General features: G+C 42.3%; 1 protein-coding gene across 1 annotated transcript; it reads right to left on the bottom strand.

Moving 5' to 3' along the window:
• Window positions 1-7746: 7746 nt before the first annotated feature.
• On the bottom strand, window positions 7747-23368 carry LOC117515004 (carbohydrate sulfotransferase 6-like). Its single transcript, XM_034175564.1, has 2 exons — window positions 23350-23368; window positions 7747-9003 (listed from the first exon to the last, which is right to left on the bottom strand). Exon 2 carries the CDS (start codon window positions 8931-8933, stop codon window positions 7752-7754), a length of 1182 nt encoding a protein of 393 aa, XP_034031455.1. The 5' UTR covers window positions 8934-9003; window positions 23350-23368; the 3' UTR covers window positions 7747-7751.
• Between the last annotated feature and the right edge of the window lie 1000 nt (window positions 23369-24368).

The following is a 24368-nucleotide window of genomic DNA, read 5'->3' as shown; positions in this document are numbered from 1 at the left end:
GTTTTGGGGGACCTGGGGGGGGAGCATGACACATGCGATATACACGCAGGCCACATATGTTGCTTTTTGCGAAGCCACGCTTGTGGGGGCACGTAGACAAATTTCACATCCAGCTCGACAGTGATCATCTGCTCAGTTTTCATGCTAACAACACGAATGGCCACACATTTTCTTAGTGTCAAGTGAGCAGTGTTAGATGTTCATGTGTTTCACTTGGAATTTGCCCGACACCTGCTGCAAGAGGGATCGAATGAGCTCTCACAGCGCACACTCTATCTTTCAGTAGCTGGTGTGCATGAATAATTGTAGCGACAGGTGTACGAGGCGCTGGAGACAGCTCCGATTTTTCACAAATAGCATGCAATTCCTCCTTCGTGCGCTAGTCGGCTTCAGTTGTGTTATGTGTGAAGGAGCCCTTAACATACAATCATGATACAGTCTGGAAGAACTCATTCATCCACAAATGGATGAATAAGTGAGAACATTTCAACACCCCGACTATAATTTACTGGACTTGGAAAACCACATAGCTCCAGACAATAATTTCTTCTTCAATATCAACGATGAATGCTATTACTACAGAGAGGACCAGTACAACCAGATCATTAAATCAGATAGTAAACTGTTACTAATCCATTTTAATAGCAGAAGTCTGTACACAAATTTAAATTATATCAGTGTTCCATAATGCTCCAGAGTGTTCCATGATGCACACCACAAAATGGCCGACGCACACCCAAAATGTCCCACACTACAAAATGGCCAATGCACATCCAAAATGTCCTTGTATTTGGTGATCTTAACCTAACTGCTTCTTATAGCTGTTTAACTGATAAAAACCAAAGTATTCACATCTATTTGGAACAGAATGGGAACAGCATAAAGGATCACTCTGATTTGTTGCTTGGCACGCCGACATACACCATAAAACTTTTACATACTGCCTTGAACGCAACGTGATCACATCATCTGCTTATACCCACCTACTTCACTTTGCAGCCAATCACATAGCCACTGATTCACGACAGGCTAAGGACCGCCCACATAGGGGCCGGCCTTGACTCAGGAATAAAAGTTAGTGCAGAAGAAGAATCGTGGCTCTTTGTTCAAACGGTGCATGTGGTTTGCTCGAAGACCCCAGTGCTGCTTAGATGTCTCTGTTATCAGTGTCGACACCTTTCAATACAACATCAAAACTTTGAAGTCCATTTCCTGTCCAATTCTTTTTGAAATCACTCACCACATAAAGAACCCTAACAAAGGAATATTTAAGTCAGTTCACAAAATGATTCAGTGTAATCGCCATATTAGAAACATGCCTATTGATACATTTAGGACCTGGATTGAAGACAGGTTTTCAAAAAGTCATCAAAAAGTTATTTTTATCTGTGGTGATTTTAATGTTGATCTGTTAAATCCAAACAGGCACAAAATGACTGATGAGTTTATTAACACAATGTACAGTCTGAGCTTCTACCCAAAAATCCCTCGACCCAGCAGAATCACACCCTGTTCTGCCACCTTAATCAATAACATATTCACCAATGACATTGAGAAGAATACAGTGAGTGGGTTATTAATCAATGACATCACTGATCACCTACAAGTGTTTACAGTCTGTGACAGTAAGTACAAGAGAAAACAACCAAATGACAAACTTAAATACCATCAAGTGAGGACAGAAGAATCAATGACATCACTGATCACCTACCAGTGTTTACAGTCTCCAAATATCAGAAAATGATTGTCCACTGAAGTGAGACATTGAAAGAGGTTCATCATATGTGGGTTGTCAAAATTATGGACAATGAAATAATAATACAGGCTGATGACACAGTGTGTCTGAGAGAATTATATATCTGCCAGTTTTATATGATATGACTCTGGAAGATGAAAATGGTAGAGACATTTAATATAGCAACTCTCAGACAGTCTCCGGAGCACCGCATATCTTCAATATTCCAGCCTCCAAACTTGACGGAGGAGCAGTAAGTGAAGTTCCTGAAATGCTGAGGTTCATGTCAATTATTAAGTCATTATATATAAGAAGGAAAATGAACATAGAACCACCAAAACACCAACAGCTGGTGGTCAAAACAGTCCACGCCGTGTCCTCACAGCACCCAAATACACCCCGTCCCCAAACAGTGGACAACCCAACAATAAAAATAGTTCATGTGTTTGTGTTCCTGCAGACTTAAGAGTGATGCACAACATGGCACAAAAAAAAAAAAATCTCCCCATATATGTGTTTGGCGCGCTCATTTGTAGATAATTTGTAGATAATCTGAATGCAGTGGTGGGCACAGATAACCAAAAAATTTACTTCAGTAACAGATAATCAGATAACTGAAAAGTTATCTTTGATAAAGATAAAACGATAAACCACCCAAAAATGGATCAGAAGTTACAGATAACCAATGAATTTCTGTATTGTCTCTGGTACATTTGCGACTACTAACAAACTGAATTTGAGTTTTAACACCACAATCGCTTCTGGTAGAATCAAAAGCGACAACAAACTCAAACAATGAGCCCACACTTCTGTCTTCTTCTGTCTGAAGCTCTTGTTTACTACATGGTTTCCAGCACAGACAAAAGCTGAGAAGAGCCTCAAAACTCAGCTCTCTATCCAATCACAATGCTCCAGTCAGGCGGAGGTCTTGGAAAAATAAAGCAGTGCTGAGTTATGGTTTGGTGTGTAAATAAAATGAATACTGATAGAATAAATCCATTAATGTGAATTCTCTCATTTGTACAAAGTTAAAATATAACATATATCTTTTAATGTTGAATAATGCACTAATTCTGAAGTTTTGTAACAAACACAGACAGATCGCAAAGGATTCTGGGTAAAATGTGCCTCTGCTAAACACTGATTGGTTGAGTCATTCATTATGTAAACCAACACGTTAATGTGACGTGTGTCGTGTGTTGGTGTTTACATACAAAATGTGCTTTTGTAAAATATTCCATTTTTTATTTGTAAAAACAGGCATTTTTTACGGAGCCCTGGAAGTGTCATCGCAAAATGTTTTGCATATGGACAGAATGTGCGCACGTTTTAATATATTGTGCGCACGTTTTATTATATTGTGCGCTCGTTTTAAGCATCGTTTGAGTAAAACAAGGGCATGATCTACTTAAACGTGGCCACAATTTGTAAAAAGTCCACTCAATTACTCTATTGTCTTGACACATAAATGTTGACTATTAGCCAACAAACCAGGAGACAGTGTGACACATTTCCCCATTAGAAATGGATCTGGTCAGAGTGTATCATCATGGTTTGGGCGCACAAGGACATATAGAGAACTCCAGCTGCCCAGCATGGCATCATCTGGAGTTTAAGCACATTAAAAAGGATGCTGACGGTGAAGCGTCTCCCCGTCATGAGGATGACAATTTAGGTCATATTATGAAGTTCATTTTGAACAAAAGGAAAACGTGCGCACGTTTTATTCATTCGAGGGCTCAATTAAATGAACACATGCGCACAAATTATCATGGCCAGGAAAACGTGTGCATGTTTTATTAATTTGAGAGCACGTTTTATTAATTCGTGGGCTCAATTAAAACGTGCACACAAATTATCATGGCCAGAAAAAAAATATCACTTTAAGTGACCTCTCCCAGGTTCCGTACTCCCATCGAGAGTTTTTGTAAATTAAGTTTGGAAAAAAAAGCTTCTGTTTACATTTTGCTTCTGGAAACACGAGTCTGATGTGTGGTTTTTGAATGTACAATGTGTGTGTGAACATAAATCGTGCACTCTGAACTTTTACACTGTGCGGTTCTGTCGTACAGTTTGAGCTGTCGCTCAGTACAGTGATTGAAAATATATCAGCCCAGCTTCAGGGCCAATACTACCATGAACACTACTGGCCAGTAGATGGCAGTAGAGACCTTGAAAACTTGCCAAAACAAAATTCCAGATAATCCGTGTCTGCTACATTTAAAATGCGTGGAATTTAATAAACAAGAGTTTTAGGCACTAGAGTTTAATGCTGTTGTCCGTAGAGCTTGATCAGAGTGTTTCAAATGCATTTCTCATGTCGTGAACGTACTGAGATTACCCTATCCTACCCATAATGCACTGCTGGTCACAGCATATAGCCACACTAAAACCTTAACAATTAGCGCATTACTTTAAAACTAAAACATATATCTGATATTTTCACTTAAAGGAGATCTGCATTGAAATAAATGTGGTCAGATTTCAGAAAAGAAATAGCTGATATGTATTTATAAGACCCTTGTGAATGTAGTAAAGTAAATCTGTAAGCCCAAATTTGTAATTCAGCGGAGAAATATTCGTTTAAAAATGACAAATTTGCAGCTAACATTTAGCCCTCTGTGAAAACAGTTTGTACATCTGGATCATTTCCATGACGTCGGTGACAAGACGACGCGTTCCCGCCTTCAGTCCTATCCCACATTGAAATTGATTTTATCTCTTATTAATCAAATCAAATCAATTTTATTTATATAGCGCCAAATTACAACAAACAGTTGCCCCAAGGCGCTTAATGTATAGTAATGTTACTGTTATACACATCCTGGTTTCAACATCCAAAAGTAAGCTGCAATGAATGTGAGATACAGCTCTGCTTGCTCAAATCCGGGGATCAGATCAGCGGTGGCATCGACAGCGGGCGACATTATTCCCCGACGCCTCGCTCTCACTGCCCCCGATACGCTTACCGAGTGCATGCGCTCGTTAAATTCCGCCGCGGCACTCACACCCCCGTGTCTGCTGTGCAGCCAGCACCACCTCTCTGTCTACTGAATGGAGTTGCAGCCAACTTGGCACAAGTCCAGAGACTACGCTCGCTGTTTTAATGCAGTGCGCGCGGTGACACCTGTTGCTCGCAAGGACAGACTTCTTGCTGCAAAATCCGCAGCGCCGCACGTCTCGGTAATCAGAGCCGCAGAGCTCCGTGGCCGCTGAGAGAGGTTTATATATTTTTAATGACTTGTATTCTTTGCGGGTCTCGCCTCCGTAGCCCGCGACGGTACACCGGAGGTGAAAGACAGTAGATTTTCAATGCGACACCACTCAATCAAACGGGCGTATGAAAAGGTCCACAAAAATAATTTTCAAGCACAAATAAATGAAATGTGTACTCACCAAGCGTACCGCAAGACAATATGAAGTTTTAAAAAGTAGATCCTTCCGTATAAGACAAGAAAAAGGTGCAGATGCAAACTGACGTAAATCCACAAATTACAGTTGGCGCAATGCATGCTGGGAGAGGGTCTTGTCTCGGCAGCGTCCATGATGAGAGGGACAATTTGCGGAGGGCTAAATGTTAGCTGTAAATTTGTCATTTTTAAATGAAGATTTCTCTGTTGAATGACAGATCTGGGCTTGCAGATTTACTTTACTACATTCAGAAGGATCTTATGTGTAAATACTATAAAAATAATTAATAAATAAATAAATAAATAAATAAATACTTGTAGTTCCTAGGGTTTGTAAGAGTAGAATGGGAGGCAGAGCCTTCAGCTTTCAGGCTCCTCTCCTGTGGAACCAGCTCCCAATTCAGATCAGGGAGACAGACACCCTCTCTACTTTTAAGATTAGGCTTAAAACTTTCCTTTTTGCTAAAGCTTATAGTTAGGGCTGGATCAGGTGACCCTGAACCATCCCTTAGTTATGCTGCTATAGACGTAGACTGCTGGGGGGTTCCCATGATGCACTGTTTCTTTCTCTTTTTGCTCTGTATGCACCACTCTGCATTTAATCATTAGTGATTGATCTCTGCTCCCCTCCACAGCATGTCTTTTTCCTGGTTCTCTCCCTCAGCCCCAACCAGTCCCAGCAGAAGACTGCCCCTCCCTGAGCCTGGTTCTGCTGGAGGTTTCTTCCTGTTAAAAGGGAGTTTTTCCTTCCCACTGTAGCCAAGTGCTTGCTCACAGGGGGTCGTTTTGACCGTTGGGGTTTTACATAATTATTGTATGGCCTTGCCTTGCAGTATAAGGCGCCTTGGGGCAACTGTTTGTTGTGATTTGGCGCTATAAAAAAAAAAAATTGATTGATTGATTGATTGATTGATTGATTGATTGAAATATAAGTCATTTTTTGGTCCAAAGATCTGACTGCATTTATTTCAATGCAGGTCTACTTTAATAAAACTTCAGACATAACATTCATTCAAATAACTTGTACAAAATTAGTTTGGTTAAAAGTTGAACCATAAGTTAAAAATATATGCCTCTGGATGACTTGAGTGATATTGTCCTTGTATTAGTATGGGGTTAAAAGAAATGATTTTTTTTGTGGGGGGGGGGGGGGGGTGTACCAGTTCTCCTTTGCCTGCAGAGGATAGAGCAGTTTATTCTTGAAGCAGCTCTCCTCTGATTTGCAGATGGTAGAACTACACATCAGCTACAAAACATTTAACAGGTAGGTGCTCAACTGATTTTAAATTTTATAAATGTTTGTAGCTGTTCAACTTTATCGGTCTAAAAATTATTGGACAAAAATGTATCGCAAGATAATTAGTCCGATAATGGTTTTTAAAGTTATCTAAAAAGATAATCTGATAATGAAAACATTATCTTCGATAAGTATCGGTTATTGGCTTATCGGAACTGTGCCCACCACTGTCTGTAATGTAAGAAATCTAATCAGATTTCTCTGAATGAAAATCACTGAACATCTTGTCAATGTGAGATCCTCACACCCTCTGAAACTCATCCTCTGCTGAAACTTAAGCCCCGTTTACACATAGATGGTAAGAGCTCCCGGAAGCATCCCAGAAGAGTTTTTGGCTCCTCCGGGCCATCTTAGGGATCAAACGCCATTGTTAACGCTGGCGCTAGGGGGCGTGGCTTACTTCCGGCTTCACCGGGAATCGTCGAAAAAATTATTCAACATGTTGAATAATTCCAGGAGCGCTCCCGGAGAATTCGCGTGATGACAGAAACAGGGCGAACAACGGCGTTTGATACTTTTTAATCGCCGTTTCATCCTGTCCCTTCCTGTAGTCACGCAGTTTACACCACCGTTATTCGGCGGCCGGCATTGTATCCCTAATCAATGGTGTATAAAATGGAGATAGAGTCCACATCGGCGTACACAACAGCGTTTTAACCGGCGACAGAGGCAGACAAAATGGTGGCACTAGCGGACAGTACGCTGTTCTAAACGCCACCTCCCGGTTAAAACGGCGTTCCAAACGGCCGATAGGCGGCGGTCAGTATAAAAACGCTAGCGGGCTGCATGCAGGCCTCTCACTCGCGGCCAACTCCAGATATTTTTGAAGAGAAGCTCCAGTATGCCTCCTAAAAGAAAGTTGGCAGCGGCAAGGGGTGCAGCGGCAGAACCAAGAGGTCTGGTTCAGAAGCAGAGGGGAGGTCTGTGGTGGAGACGGAGCAACATGTTGAGGAGGGGGAAAGGAAGGAGAAGAAAAGGCTGAGGATGATCTCCCACCCCTACAGTGACAGAGGCACGAGGAGGGCCGTAACCCTGAGCTGCAGCCTGGTGCCTGTCCATGGAGTTCTCTGAACCCGGTGAAGAAGTCTCAACATAGAGGGCATCACATGTTGTGCACAATCTGAAGTCATGCTGTGATTTTGGGCTACATTAAGAAAAATGAATTCAGTGGCCATTAATCGGTTTTGACAGTTTTAAGAGGGTGACAGTGTTCCCTCGGCTGAGTCAGTCTGTGTGAACACTCTACAGAGGAACGTGAGCATAAGACCAGCACGTGTGACCTTCTGAAGTCGGGTTCAAACTTTACAGCTTATTGGGGTTCTCCGTTTTTGCTGGTAACCAGCTGATATGGTTCCTGTGGCACCAGCAGATCCAAGTCAAGGTTCTTTTGCTCTTTTTCACTGTTAACTGTTCTGTAGCCGAGCAATGTCATGGCTGGCTTACACACGTCTTGGATCCGTTTCACCTTATTGTATGGTAAAGCGGTGCGCCAGGCCTGTGAAACATCTGCAGCACTTCGGGAAGTAATTTGGAAGGCTTCTTTTCCAGGGGCTAGTTTTTTGCCATGTGTCACCCTGTAGATCCAGTCTGCCAGTGTGCTGGTCATCCCCAGACCAACAAACTCATACAAGGCATTTATCTCTTCCAGTGGGTTAATCGCCACATCCTCATAGCGAACCAACTTGTAACGGCCTTCAAGAAAGGGAGGGGGATTCACAAGAGCTCTATCAGTGATGCGCACGTGGCTATTACAGATCTCCCGCATGACTTCATACTGCACCTCCTCCACTGTGACATTTCTCTGCTCCAGGACCATGTCATTATCAATGAAAAAGTTTCCAAATACCAACTCTTTGGACCGCACCACTGCCCTCGGGTCTCGAACCAAGTGGATGATGTGAAGGTCTAGACTTGGGTCCTGGAGAAGTGGGTAGAGGGATTCCAGCTCAAGCACTCGACATACTTTCAACACCACATAGCTGTAAGTGCTGCAGGCATCCTGCGCCCCCTCCAGGCCCTGAGTGCCACACACTTTGAGGCACTCAGTCTGGTTGCTTATTTGGTTGCGCGGTGTGAGAGAGCAGGCTGGAGGCGAGCACAGTGCTCGACTGTGACTCCACATGAACAAGTTGGAGATGTGAGACGTCTGTTCCAGGTAAGACTCCATTACTGAGAAGTCACACTGGAATAGGCTTTGTAACAGATCCCTTACAGCCATCCGGGTTTTCCGTGCACCAACCCTCAATTGTGTCCACACGTGCCACCCGGGTTCCATGAGATAGAACACCGACGGGTGTTGGCTGAACACCTGACCCAGGAAAGAGGAACCTGATCGCCACGACGTGAGCACCAACACATGAACTCTGTTGTTGGACTCTGTGACACTGCTGCACTTGTGCTGGACATACCATCCGTAAAAGAGCACCATTGCTGCTCCCAGCAGGATGATCAGGAAAGTCATGGTCCTCAGATTCAATCTGTGATGTTCCATGATCAACAAGATTGCCGTGGATCTGCGTCTTTATCCTTGGTGTTCCTCTGTGGGGCTGAAGAGATGAGAGCTGTGAGACAAACAGAAAAAAATCAAACCAGTCAAACAGGAAATTAGTGAAATGTGTTTCCACAAAGCGCAACTTCACTTGCAAATCAGTTAATGAAATGTCTTTTAGAGCTTCCTTCCAAATAAACGGACTTTAAACTCTACAATTTTAAATTTAGGACTTGATGATGACAAGTGATCAAGGTTGTATGTCCAAGAACACGGTGACCTCAGCATGACTGATCCCAGGTGGTGCTGGTACTGGTCATCATCATCATCATCATCATCTCTTCCAATGAAACAAGATTCTTGATGCTTCACACAGATTCAGGCTTACAGGAAACAATATTAAAGGAATATGGAGTATACTAGACAGTATTAGGAGAAATAGCCATATATAAAGAAATGATCTTAAGTATCTCATTCATAATGATAATAAAAATTATAATATGGATGATGTGGCGAACAGCTTCAGTTTTTAGTCAGTGTTTGTGTTTGTTGTGGGGTCATCGTCTCATCGGGTTTTTTTTGTTCTGACCCAAGTCTTCATGTCTTTTCTGTTATGTGAGCCTCCCTGCTGTCTGTCCTAGTCCATATCCACCTGTCTCCCTGCTCCCTGTGTGTGGGTGTGTCCTGGCTGTCTGTTGTGGGTATGTGTAATCATGTCTGTCTCCCTGTTGCATGTCTGATTCCATGTGTGTGTCCTTTGTGCTTCCCTGCTTGAGCACCTGTTTGTTCCTGCTGTCTGCAGGTGTGTGTGTTCACCTGTAGTTGCCCCGTCCTGTTTTGTCAGTTCTCCTCCGTGCGATCTCTCTTTGTTCTTCTGGGGTTCTGATTATTGATATCTGTAGTTTAGTTATCATTTTGAGTTATGGAATTCTTGGTTTTATTCTTTCAAGTTAAATTTATTTCATTTATATGGTGCCAAATCACAACAAAGCAGCCTCAAGGTGCTTGACACAAGTAAGGTCTAATCTTACCAACCCCCAGAGCAAGAACACAGGCGACAGTGGTAAGAAAAAACTCCCTCTGATGATTTGAGGAAGAAACCTCAAGCAGACCAGACTCAAAGGGGCGACCCTCTGCTTGGTCCATGATACAGACACAGCTGACAAAACAAAGCGTGAGTCTCCTCTTCTGCTCAGTGATTGCTTAACCGTAGTATAGAGAGTGAACAGGCGAATTAACTTGTTGAACACAAACTTTTATTTGCCAAAACAGAACAGAGTGCAGCTCTGTTAGTCAGCTAAGTCTTCTTCTTCTCTTTTGTTAAACAGCATGTTTTAACCCAACTCCGTGCACTACTGCCACCAGCTGTTTTGTTGGGAGTACTGCAAGCAACTGTGAAGCAGGTGCAAACATATTGTTAACAAAATAAGTTAATGTTAAACAGATCTATGTACACAAACCACTTTTCATTTGACTTATATCCTCTGATAATGTTGGTGAAACTTTTTAAAAATAAGGCACTATAGTGTTTCAGACATTTTATGACCCATTTATTACAGTACTTTTGTGAGACAGCATTTCTCTGAGCTGATAAACCTGCACCTCTGTCTTTAACCATGAAAGAACCAAACACTTGTGCTAGAAATTTGTTAACTTAATTTGCAATACTTGAATGTATCATGTGATTACAGGAAATTATACACAATGATCACTGATGCTTTTTTTTTTTGACCAGAATGAGAATGTTGCATTTTACATACAGAAATGATTGTATCCAGGTTTTACAATTATATTGTGTACAATGTAGATGTTTTACCCTGGATAATTATAATATCATGCCTCACTGCAAACATGAATTAAACAGCCTAAATTAAAGGAATCAGAAAGCAAGAAATATGTTGTTATGGTAACAGTTTCCACCAAACACTGTTCGACTGTGACATGAAGTCTTCCTCAAACGAGGCCTGAGCTAAACAGTAAACCCTGGACAAATGTTCATTCTGGAAATGTGAAATCTAGTTGATGTTCTACATGTCACTGTAACGTGTGGATGCTATATTCATCTCATGTTCAGCATGTTTGCTGATGTAGCAGAATCAGGAAGAATATAATATATGTTTTAGGATATTTGAAATTGTCACTTGTGGATCATTTTACCTCGAAGAAGGGCACCAGCTATTTGAAGCATAGGTACTTTAATTTAAACATTCACTGATTTGTCTCAGTCTAATTACTCAGTCTCAGATCTGACACCCTCTGTAAAACCATACAAATCACAGACAACTTCACACGTTTAAGATATTTATTTAACTCAGGCAGGCAGTGGCAGTCCTAGAGTGATTTACTCCCCGGGCGAAACCCCCTGCGTGCCCCCCTGTGCACACTAACATGGCCACCACCTTCCATGAAAACACTAACTTTGTCCAGAACACCCACAATCCCACAAATTAACTCACAACAGCTATTTTCAAGAACAAATTTCCGGTTTTAATGTCTACTACAATAACAAACACAAAGATAAACAATAATTACTTCAATAAAGTTTTTGAACATAAAAAACAAAAGACTCAGTGACTTCATATTACAACTATGTACAGTACAGGTATTTAAGAAAGCACAACTGCACTACAGCACCACCCGATGGTCAAAATATTGCACGTCATTCAGTTTTACCAACAGAGTGCACTTTGCATTATCATAGAGTATCATTCACCATAATGAACAAGACTTAAACCTCCATTAAGGTCGCACCATATAAATAACAAAAGAAGTTAATCTGTATATTACAGAATACCATGAAGTGACAAAAAATGTACCAAAGAAAACCTATACATTAAAGTGGCAAAAATGGTAAAACACAATCATGTATCGTAAATAAATGAACTAACGACAGAGGTAAATTCTATACCCATTACTGTACACACAAGAAGAAATAACAAACACTATTGTGTATCATAAGTAACAGGAAGCAACAAGTGAAGAAGTTAACACTTTTAAAGGCAAAAATGGCAAACCGCAATAATTTGTCATAAATAACAAGCAGTGCAAAAGAAGTAAGAGGAAAACAGTCTATATACAAAAGTTTGCAGGAGGCATCATAATTGTTTGCCACAGTGCTCACTATCCGTGATGTGAAAGTCCATCCAGTAGCAGCATTTCTGGGCAACCTTGAGCAGCCTGCAGACTCAAGAAAAGACATCCTCTTTGTGGATTTAGAGAAAAATGTGGCAAACCCAGAGAGTGATGCAAAAAATATTCTGCATTTAGCCCCCTGAGACAGAACCAGATTCAGTCTGTGTGCATATCAATGCACAAACATTGACCTGGGGGCTGTTGCTTTAACTTTGGCCTGCAAACCATTGAGAGCTGAAGCCATGACAGCAGCCACGGCTTCTTCATAAGGAAGACTATCAAATGGCTTCACCAAAATCCACAACATTCAAACTGTCTGCCATTATGTGCAGCTTGCTACCTAGCTAGCTCGCTAGCTGGAACTGGCGCGAGGCTCGTGTGAAGTGTATCCGCCTGTGAGCGCTTTGTGACGGTGGAGGAGCTCAGCAGCACCCGCTGCTCGGTAGGAACAGAAACTGAGATAGAAGACAGAAAGAGTGATAGAAGTCAGTCTGCAAACACAAGCAGCTACAAAAAAAACCCACCGGAAATAGAAGCTTGATTTGTCGCTAGTGGTTTTTAACAAAGAAAATGCCGCTAAGACGATTAGGAAAGTCTCCGGTTCAACTCAGAACAAAATGAAAATTAAAAAATGCTCCCACGGATGTTTACACCAAAAGATCGCTGATTCGCTCATTTCGCTGTCAATCAAAAAGGGATTCAGCCTCAGACAGATCATCCAATCATCATGCAGAAGCTGAGCACCCGGTCCAGCTGAGGCCCGCCCACTGCCCCATAGACCCCCAAACACGCTGAGCGTCCGATGGGCGGGACAAAGCCCAGCATTTATCCAATGACTCGTCTCGTTTCGCGGCAGTCTTTGCTTCGCTGTTAAACAGTGTGGACTCAGCGTCCACACTGTTTAAAGCACTGTGACGCTGCGGGAATAAGTAAATCAATACATACCTTTTTCCTTTGCTCGTTTCTCCTTTTCTTCTTTCTTTTTCTTTCGAAATTGAGCACTTGATGGCTTTGATCGTTTCCTATCCATGATTATGTTTTACTCCGTTTCGACCACCTCCTCATCCAAACATTGAATGATTCCCCCCTCCCCCTGCACAAACTCTGCACTGTGCAGCATTGCTCACCTAACGCGAGAGGTGAGATGGGGGGGGCGCTCTGCCGTAACGTAACCACGAACCCCCCCGTCAGGACAACCCCCCCACCCCGTTTTTCTTTTTTTGTTTTGTTTTTTTTTTTTTTTCCCGCACGCTCGTGCCACCCCCCAACCGCCCCCCCCCCCCCCCCCGCCCGGTCGGCCTGCCTCCAGGACCGCCCCTGCAGGCAGGAGTTAAATAACAGGACGTATCACAGTAAGCAATTTGATGATGATGAAATTCAATGAGCAGTGATTATATGACGTTCAGATAATTTAGTTTAGTAGCGGGAGTTTTAGGAATGAAATTCATCCTAATCAGCATGTAATCTATTTTGGTATTTATTAACGTGAGAGAAGATTAGTGCCAGTGAACAGAATTAAATAAAGCCACTCTGTTTATCTCTGACATCATGCCCCGGTCTTACTTGGAGGCGCAGTGCAGCTGGTCTCCGTGAGGTCCGATGCTGGAAGTCGTCTGGTTTTCAGTCGAGGAACCGTCCGTCCGCACAGCTGTCTCCGGTACCTTGGCAAAGGTATAAAGGTATAAAATTTGACTCTGTCAGTCTGTGACAAGTCTGTGACTTGCAACGGCAGTTCACTCTCTGTTGCGGCTTAGCTGACCTGGATGTTTTTATCTCTGCAGCGCTTGTAGTCTGGGATCATCAGAATAAACGCTTGAGTGTTTTATTTTCTAGTCACAAAAACAAAAATTCTTCTTCCATCGTCATTTTTAGAAGCCGGATAAAATCACAAAAATCAATACAAAAATAGTTGACTTTGTGAGAAAAATGCTCACGAGAGGAAATTGGAGTTTAAGAAAATGTTTTAATTTGAAAAAATCATCAAAGGAAATTAAATGCGCCTGCGCATTTAACTTTACAAAAGTTGAGCAAAAGTTATCTGTAGAAAAAAGGAAAAAGTCATTTCTTTTTGGTGCACACAAACAAGAAATAGGTTTTAAGCCACACGTGGTTGTAGACAAAGGGTCATAAATCTAGACGGCTGAGGCAGCATCTCAGGACCCAAGATACGAAGAGAAGGGCCGAGCAGAAGAGAAGAGAAGAAAAAGGGCGTAAGAGGCCGATTTCCTGGGGCGCAGGCTTTTAAAGGGTTAAAAGCTCCACCCCCAAGAATTCTTAGTATTGTAGTTTTCTCCTTCTTTCCTTTGTCTAGTTTTCTAATAAATCAGCGTTCGTTATTCCTAAATCCCTGCTTACAAACCAAGGAAATCCTGTATTGCAAACTCTAGTAAACAAGGTTTTTCGTGGAGATACCACACAACACAATTATATGAAACACACTTGATAAACTTCCTACAATCTATAGTACAAAATACCACAGGAAAAACACCTCCGTGTTGATAACCATTTGTAAAATCCAGGCGGCTTTTGATGGGTTTCAGTGGAGTGAGTATCTGAGAAATAGTTTAACAGCTGGGCATGTTCCAACTTGTCCTTAAGGCTTCCAACAGAGGTGTTTTTCCAGTGGCGGCGCGTTGCGGCCGCGACAATCCGTTCACACGTCTTTCATTAAAAAAATCTCCTTTAACAGTATCCGGATAAAATGCTGAAACCGACTTCTTCTGAAACTTCTCTGTTCTCTCACGACGTCCTGGATCAATAGAGCCTGAAATGTGGAAGTTTTCAGCTTGAAACAGGCTGACGACGGCGCCTGGGAGCGCTGCGCGACGTCTCGCACCGTGGGAAGTCCTTAAAGCGACAGTATCACCTCAAAATCTCTCATCAGCTGTTAAAATTTTCACCGAAAACCAGCTGAATTTTTCGAACCGTGTCCACTTTGATGTGCCTCACAGGTTTTGAAAAAACTTTGATCAAACAAAGCGCCAGTCTCTCAGCAACTTCTCAGACAAAGGAATTCCGACGAGGGGGCTGGACCACACCTCGCACAAGGCGTGCTCACAGGCGAATGACATCACCGACAGGCGTGGAAAAACTCACACATGCGCACGAGGGTTCAAGCATGTCTGACGTAAAAACATATGAATAAAATCCATATAGTTTTTGAAAAAAAATAAAAAGGACCTATACTTTATTGACAGACCTCATATATACGAGGTCTGTTAGAAAACTATCCAACCTTTTTATTTTTTGCAAAAACCATATGGATTTAAATCACGTGTGATTGCATCAGCTAAGCTTGAACCTTCGTGCGCATACGTGAGTTTTTTCACGCCTGTCGGTTGCGTCATTTGCCTGTGAGCAGGCTTTGTGTGAGCAGTGGTCCACCCCTCTCGTTGGATTTTTATTGCGAATAAATGTCTGAACGATTTGGAGCTTTGCTGCATCAAATTTTTCCAGAAACTGTGAGAGACCTCCAGGTGGACACCATTCGGAAAATTCAAATGGCTTTCAGGGACGATTTTATGGGGATTACACAGATTAAGGAGTGCTCCAGCCGGTTTAAAGACCGCCCACAGCGGCTGAGAGCGTGGCGCACTCCGAGCGCCGATCGACACGCTGAAACCCCACTGAAGCAACCAGATCATTTCCAAAGTGAAGGCTTTGTTGATCCGGGACGTCATCTGACTTCCACAGAAATGGCAGAAGACGTGGACAACAGTACTTTTTCGGCACATTCCACTGTTACAGGACTTTTTGTCATGGAAAGAGAAGTGGAGGGATGCGCCACGGAGCCGCTCATGGCGCGGACAAAAGCACCTCCATGTTGGTCTCACAGGACGGCTTTCAGACGGCTTTCGGTGGCTTTTCAGTCGTGTGACTATCCGAGAAATTGTGGATGACCTGGACAAGCCAGAACATGTCTTGTGAGGCTTCATCACTGCGTTGTTTTGCACCATGCGGCTCCGTCCTGATGCACGCATTTCTCCGCAGGTCTGTCTCAATGTGCCAAAAAAGTGCTGATGTCCACATCTTCTGCAATTTCTGTGGGAGTCAGACGACATCCCGGATCACCACAGCGTTCAGTTTGGAAATGAACGGCACATTCCACTGTTACAGGAGTTTTTGTCATGGAAAGAGGAGCGGAGAAATGCGCGCGTTGGGACGGAGCTGCATGGCGCAAAGCAACGCTGTGATGAAGCCTCACAAGACATGTTCTGACATGTCCAGCTCATCCACAATTTCTCGGATAGTCACACGACTGAAAAGCCACCGAAAGCCGTCTGAAAGCCATCTGAAAGCCTTCCTGTGAGACCAACACGGAGGTGCTTTTGTCTGCGCCATGAGCGGCTCCGTGGCGCATCCCTCCGCTTCTCTTTCCATGAAAAAAACTCCTGTAACAGTGGAATGGGCTGAAAAAGTACTGATGTCCACGTCTTCTGCCATTTCTGTGGAAGTCAGATGTCGATCAACAAAGCCTTCACTTTGGAAATGATCTGGTTGTTTCAGCGGGGTTTCAGCGTGTCGATCGGCGCTTGGACTGCGCTCTCAGAAGCTGTGGGCGGTCTTTAAACCGGCTGGAGCACTCCTTAATCTGTGTAATCCCCATAAAATCGTCCCTGAAAGCCATCTGAATTTTCCGAATGGTGTCCACCTGGAGGTCTCTCACAGTTTCTGGAAAAATTTGATGCAGCAAAGCTCCAAAACGTTCAGACATTTATTCGCAATAAAAATCTGACGAGAGGGGTGGACCACTGCTCACACAAAGCCTGCTCACAGGCGAATGATGCAACCGACAGGCGTGAAAAAACTCACGCATGCGCACGAAGGTTCAAGCTTGGCTGATGCAATCACACGTGATTCAAATCCATATGGTTTTTGAAAAAAATAATAAGGTCAGATAGTTTTCTAACAGACCTCGTATATATATATATATCTATATCTATATAGATATAGATATATATAGATATATCTATATCTATATCTATCTATCTATCTATCTATCTATCTATCTATCTATCTATCTATCTATATATATATATATATATATATATATAGCTTTTTAATTAATTATATTTTATTAATTATTAATAGTTTATTAGCAAAGAAAGTCATGAAGTCATTACTAGTTAAAGTTAAAGGAATACTCGGCTCAATAGAGCTGTCAGCCTGGCTACAGTGCTGAAAAGAAACCTGGGGTTGTTCTTATTTTCTTCAATTAGTGATGAGTAGTAAGATGTCCTAGCTTTACGAAGGGCTTTTTTATAGAGCAACAGACTTTTTCCCAGGCTAAGTGAAGATCTTCTAAATTAGTGAGACACCATTTCCTCTCCAACTTACGGGTTATCTGCTTTAAGCTACGAGTTTGTGAGTTATACCACGGAGTCAGGCACTTCTGATTTAAGGCTCTCTTTTTCAGAGGAGCTACAGCATCCAAAGTTGTCCTCAATGAGGATATAAAACTATTGACAAGATAATCTATCTCACTCACAGAGTTTAGGTAGCTACTCTGCCCTGTGTTGGTATATGGCATTGGAGAACATAAAGAAGGAATCATATCCTTAAACCTAGTTACAGCGCTTTCTGAAAGACTTCTACTGTAATGAAACTTATTCCCCACTGCTGGGTAGTCCATCAGAGTAAATGTAAATGTTATTAAGAAATGATCAGACAGAAGGGGGTTTTCAGGGAATACTGTTAAGTCTTCAATTTCCATACCATAAGTCAGAACAAGATCTAAGATATGATTAAAGTGGTGGGTGGACTCATTTACATTTTGAGCAAAGCCAATCGAGTCTAACAATAGATTAAATGCAGTGTTGAGGCTGTCATTCTCAGCATCTGTGTGGATGTTAAAATCGCCCACTATAATTATCTTATCTGAGCTAAGCACTAAGTCAGACAAAAGGTCCGGAAATTCACAGAGAAACTCACAGTAACGACCAGGTGGACGATAGATAATAACAAATAAAACTGGTTTTTGGGACTTCCAATTTGGATGGACAAGACTAAGAGTCAAGCTTTCAAATGAATTAAAGCTCTGTCTGGGTTTTTGATTAATTAATAAGCTGGAATGGAAGATTGCTACAAATCCTCTGCCTCGGCCCGTGCTACGAGTGTTCTGGCAGTTAGTGTGACTCGGGGGTGTTGACTCATTTAAACTAACATATTCATCCTGCTGTAACCAGGTTTCTGTAAGGCAGAATAAATCAATATGTTGATCAATTATTATATCATTTACCAACAGGGACTTAGAAGAGAGAGACCTAATGTTTAATAGACCACATTTAACTGTTTTAGTCTGTGGTGCAGTTGAAGGTGCTATATTATTTTTTCTTTTTGAATTTTTATGCTTAAATAGATTTTTACTGGTTATTGGTGGTCTGGGAGCAGGCACCGTCTCTACGGGGATGGGGTAATGAGGGGATGGCAGGGGGAGAGAAGCTGCAGAGAGGTGTGTAAGACTACAACTCTGCTTCCTGGTCCCAACCCTGGATAGTCACGGTTTGGAGGATTTAAGAAAATTGGCCAGATTTCTAGAAATGAGAGCTGCTCCATGCAAAGTGGGATGGACGCCGTCTCTCCTAACAAGACCAGGTTTTCCCCAGAAGCTTTGCCAATTATCTATGAAGCCCACCTCATTTTTTGGACACCACTCAGACAGCCAGCAATTCAAGGAGAACATGCGGCTAAACATGTCATTCCCGGTCCGATTGGGGCGGGGCCCAGAGAAAACTACAGAGTCCGACATTGTTTTTGCAAAGTTACACACTGATTCAATGTTAAATTTAGTGACCTCCGATTGGCGCAACCGGGTGTCATTACAGCCGACATGAATTACAATCTTACCAAATTTACGCTTAGCCTTAGCCAGCAGTTTCAAATTTCCTTCAGTGTCACCTGCTCTGGCTCTCGGAAGACTATTGACTATGGTTGCTGGTGTCACTAACTTCACATTTCTCAAAACAGAGTCGCCAATAACCAGAGTTTGATCCTCAGCGGGTGTGTTGCTGAGTGGGGAAAAATGGTTAGAGATGTGAACGGGTTGGCGGTGTACACGGGGCTTCTGTTTAGGACTATGCATCCTCCTCACAGTCACCCAGTCGGCCTGCTTTCCCGGCTGCTCGGGATCTGCTGGGCGATAGCTAACAGTGGCTATGCTACCTTGGTCCATACCAAGTACAGGGGCCTGGCTAGCTGTAGGATTTTCCAAGGTGCGGAGCCGAGTCTCCAATTCACCCAGCCTGGCCTCCAAAGCTATGAATAAGCTACACTTATTACAAGTACCATTACTGCTAAAGGAGGCCGAGGAATAACTAAACATTTCACACCCAGAGCAGAGAAGTGCGGGAGAGACAGGAGAAGCCGCCATGCTAAACCGACTAAGAGCTAGTAGCTGTGCTAAGCTAGCGGATTCCTAAAAACACACAAAGTGAATAATGTGTGAATAATTTAGAGGTGATTCAGCAGAGGGAGTGCTTTAGTTAAGGCACGTGAAGATTACACTGTGAAACAAATCGTTATCTAGTTAACTAGATCAATCTAACTGCACAGATTAAACAGCTAACAGATACAGAAAAACACCGCTGTGCTCCGGAACAGGAAGTGATACAATACCGCAGTGAGAGCCAACCACCAGTCAACATGAACCATCATGAACATTCTATGAAGATTTCATTGATGTTTGTTTCCATGTAATCTTTAGACAGACATCACGAACGTTTTGGGTTGGAACAGCGTCACAACAGCAAACATTAGTCAGCTTTGTAGAAAGCAGGAGGCCAACAGAGAGCAGTTCACATCCCAAGGTGATGACAGATCCTGAATGATCCAGGCAATCCATCAGTTTCCTGCTGAGAACCATGGCCTCAGACTTAGAGGTGCTGATCCTGATTCCAGCCGCTTCACACTCGACTGTGAACTGATCCAGTGAGTGTTGGAGGTCAAAGGCCAATGAAGCCAACAGGACCACATCATCTGCAAAAAGCAGTGATGAGACTCTGAGCCCACCAAACTGGAAACTCTCCTCCCCCCAACTACGCCTCAATATCCTGTCCTCGCAGAGATTCATATTTTAAAAGAGTGGTTTGGGCTAACAGCCAATCAGTGCCTGTAGTCAGAGGCCATTGGCTCGATATGATGGGCCCTTCACACACACATCAGTGGGCAGAAAAATGAAAAGTAATTCAAGATTTCCCACCTGGAAGCAAACATTTGCAAACATCAAACAAACCTTCACAGAATGTTTGTTTACTGTTCAGCAAGTTTATGAACGTTCATATAATTTTGTCATGTTTGTCTAATGTTTCCATGGAAGCAAACATTAGACAAACGTAAGCAAACATTTATAAAAATCAAATGTTCATAGAATGTATGCTTAATGTTGAGTGTGTTTGCGAACATTCACATAATGTTCATGTTGTACATGTAAAGTTTGGCTCTAAATGAAAGTATATGTATTCTAAAATTTTGTAAAATTTCATATTACAGGAAAACATTAAATATCATTTACTGCCTACAGAAAGTTAATGTTGGACTCCATTTAAATTATGTGTGCAAACATAGGTAGAATGAACAAGAGGAAATAATTTAAACACTGTGGTTACCATGGTAACCAGTAATTTGTTGATTTAGGATTTATTCAGGCCTAATAATTTAACTCACTACAGACTGTGATTGTCAGCTACCAAAAATCTGTTTTTTATGGAAACAGATTGCAATGGCAGCATATTATCCAGAAGTCCCTCAGACCTGAGTTACATACATTTTGCCAAATTTTTATAAAAGAATAATATCTTTAGCATTTTTGTAAATAAGGAAAAATGTTGTGAAAGTGTCGTGACACGGACCCACAACAGGGGGCGTAAATGAACGGACAATGGATAAGCCAAAAGTAACAATTTAATGTTGTGAATCGCACAACGACGTACAGACAATAACAATATAGTGACTGTCAATCATACACCAGGTGACGTGTGGGCAGGCTCGACGATAGAAGACGCCTGGCGAGAGAAGAGCCGGATCCACACAGCTTCCACCGCCAACGGAGTTGAAGAACACCGGAGCCGCCAAGCCCTGCGCCCCAGGTGGCCGCTGTCTTCAGCAGTCAGACCCGGTACTGCTGGCAGAGAACAGAGACAGTCCTGATGAGTGTGAGGTTGCACACTCAGTAATCCCACAGTCTGTATACAGTTAGGAGGGAAAACCTCCACCTCCAATCACACACTCGTGCAGCTCCTGTCTAACCACTTATCTGGTTGGAGTGTGAAGCGAAGCCGTCGCTGATCACACCAAGCGCCAATCCCACAGATAAGGGACTCACCACAGAAAAACGGCTGCAAAAGAAGTTCAGACTATTACACAAGGTTTTTGTTCAGCAGAGAAAATTACCTGATTGGTAGTTGATTTCTCGGCGGGGAGGTGGAGTTGCAGTCCGGCCTTTAAGGTGGTGGTGATGATGTGGATGAGTGACAGCTGATGCTGATGATGAGTAACAGCTGTCACTCCCGGTTGCTATGACGCCCTCTCGTGCTTGAAGCCCGCACTTCAAGCAGGGCGCCATCTGGTGGTGGTGGGCCAGCAGTACCTCCTCTTCAGCGGCCCACACAACAAAAAATACATTAAAGTTATTAAAAACTGATTTACAAAATCATGTTTTCAACATGCATGAGCAGGAAACATTGACATTTAAATAAAACAGCTCATAGACAAATAATATTTTTTTACTGGTCACTTCACAACTTGCAGTTCCAACATTATCAGACGTGTTTTTAAACAAACATGCTGAACATGAGATGAATATAGCATCCACACATGTTACAGTGACATGTAGAACATCAACTAAATTTCACATTTCCAGAATGAACATTTGTTTGCTGGAGCCTATCCCAGCAGTCATAGGGCGTGAGGCGGGGTACACCCAGGACAGGATGCCAGACTGTCGCAGGGCCACAAACAGACAAACAAACACAGACACACCCACACACCTAAGGACAATTTTAAAGAGTCCAATCCACCTAACCTGCATGCCTTTGGATGTGGGAGGAAACCCACGCAAACACAGGGAGAACATGCAAACTCCACACAGAAAGGCCACGGGAATTGAACCCACGACCTTTTCGCTGTGAGGCAACAGTGCTAACCACTAATACACCATGCTGACCGAAATGAACTCTTTGTCTGAATAAAAATACAAACTGCTGATTTTTATTTTTCAAAATTATCAGGCTGCAGTTCTGTTTCATTTATTTCAAAGTAAGTTACTGCTTATTATATTCAAAAATCATGAGTCAAATCAGTCTGCATTGTTTTTTCTGCACGTTTGTGTATTTTTTCCTTCTCTATAAGAGTTTGCTTTTAGTGTTTGTTCTACTAAAAAGTTTGAAAAACAATAAAATGTTAACACTTTTCCTTATAGCAGTTCTTTAATTTCAGAAATGGAACAGAAACAACCACAAATAAAAAAAAGTAGGGACTGTATGTAAAATGAAGATAAAATAAAAATGTTGTTCCCAGTTTCTCCACTCACACCCACAGAGGCCAAACATTCTTCCAAAGTTGTGTCTTGGTGGCTTCCCTCATTTGTCTTCTTCCAGCATGGACATTTAGTTTTTGAGAACTGCCTACCTGACACAGATTTACCATAAAGTACCACACTGTTTGTATTTCTGAATGATTGATGTAAATAAGTCTAAGAAATATTCAGTGACTTGGAAATGTTCATGTTTTCGTCCTCTGACATTTCCCAAGAAAACTGGCTGTAAATATTATTAACTAATTCTTCCTTTAACAATAAACTGCCCTGTCCCAACCTGTTTTTCTTGGAAAATGCTGCAGGGCTCAAATGTAGGAATGGATATATATTAACAAAAAATAAATAAAAATAAAGCTGATCTCACAAAACATGAAATATGTTGGTTTCATAAAGTCTGCAGTTACAGAAATAGAAGACAAAGTAAATGTCAGGATCATTACATGTCCATCACCACCACATTTTGAAAAACTATAAGACCACAGGCCATACATTATTTATATTTTGTGCGTTTTAGTGACTTTTTTTATTTGGATTAAGGCAATAAGTGTCCCTGTATTACCACAGATAAACTGTTTCTGTTGCCACATCTGAAATAAAACTGCACATATTTCAGAGGTTAAACTGGGTCCCTGGATGCCCACAACAAAGAATTTTTAGAGCCAATCAACACCAGGGAAACAAACAAACAAACAAAACCAGAATCTTTCATGGGTGTTTGGGTGAATTTGGTCTTTGGTGGTTTTTGTGTCTTCTTACCTTTGAGCTGTGTTTCTGACTGTGGCTCCACACCTCTCTGCTCCTCCTCAGTGCTCCCTCCTCCTTCTCCTGCTAATGGAGTAGGTCTGGATGACAAGCACCAACACAGCAGGACCAAAGCACCAAGAGGAGGAGCCACAAGTCTGAGGAGGAGCTGTGAGGAAAAAAAAAATCCAACCCCAAAGAAACAATGAGATGAGATGAGATTTATTGTCATTGTCATTACATGAGTGCAACAACAATGAAATTATGTTTACACTCCAGTTACCTCAGACAAAATACAGCAATTAATCCACAATTACTTTGAGTTGAACGTAATAATGGCACACATCAGAATTAAAGACAACACAAATACATCTGACATTGTTTATGTGCACTAAACTTGAAGCAGTCTGTCATCTGAATTGAGGCAAAGTGGGTGAAGGCTGCAGCAGGAGGGGCCACGCTGCCCAGCTTGGGAAGTTGAAGGCTGCAGCAGTAAAAACTGCGCTGCCTCCAGGGTGGCAGGGAGGAAGCCAGGGTGAGGGGAGTGGAGAGACACTGGGGGGGGGGTAATAGGAATGGAAGGAGGAAGACATGTGTCATGTCAACAACAACTACAAGAACAACTACAAGAACACTTAGGGGCCCACATCTGTCCCCAAGAACCAACAGGCTTCTGTTTATGTCCCTTCACTCATTTGTTTATGCTGTTTAACAGGACTGACTTTGGTGGGGCCAGAAACTATGAAATAAAACAGCACACAATGTGAGTAACTATAATCTATATGGAGAGAGAGAGAGAGAGACAGAGAGAGAGAGAGACAGAGAGAGAGAGAGAGAGAGAGAGAGAGAGAGAGAGAGAGGAATCATATACTGCCCAAAAAACTTAAAGGAAGTCATTGAGAACACATCAGATCTGAAGGGGGGGGTCATGCTGATATCTTTCCTGACATGAAGTGGGTAATGTGTTAACAGTGCCAGCCCTAACCAATGTGTGGCCTTAGGCAAGATTTTTAATGGCAACACACACACACACA

The sequence above is a fragment of the Thalassophryne amazonica genome, chromosome 8 (genome assembly GCF_902500255.1).
Source record: "Thalassophryne amazonica chromosome 8, fThaAma1.1, whole genome shotgun sequence".
Lineage (NCBI taxonomy): Eukaryota > Metazoa > Chordata > Actinopteri > Batrachoidiformes > Batrachoididae > Thalassophryne > Thalassophryne amazonica.
The sequence above is the reverse complement of the archived record's forward strand: the minus strand, read 5'-3'. Positions and strand labels throughout refer to the sequence as shown.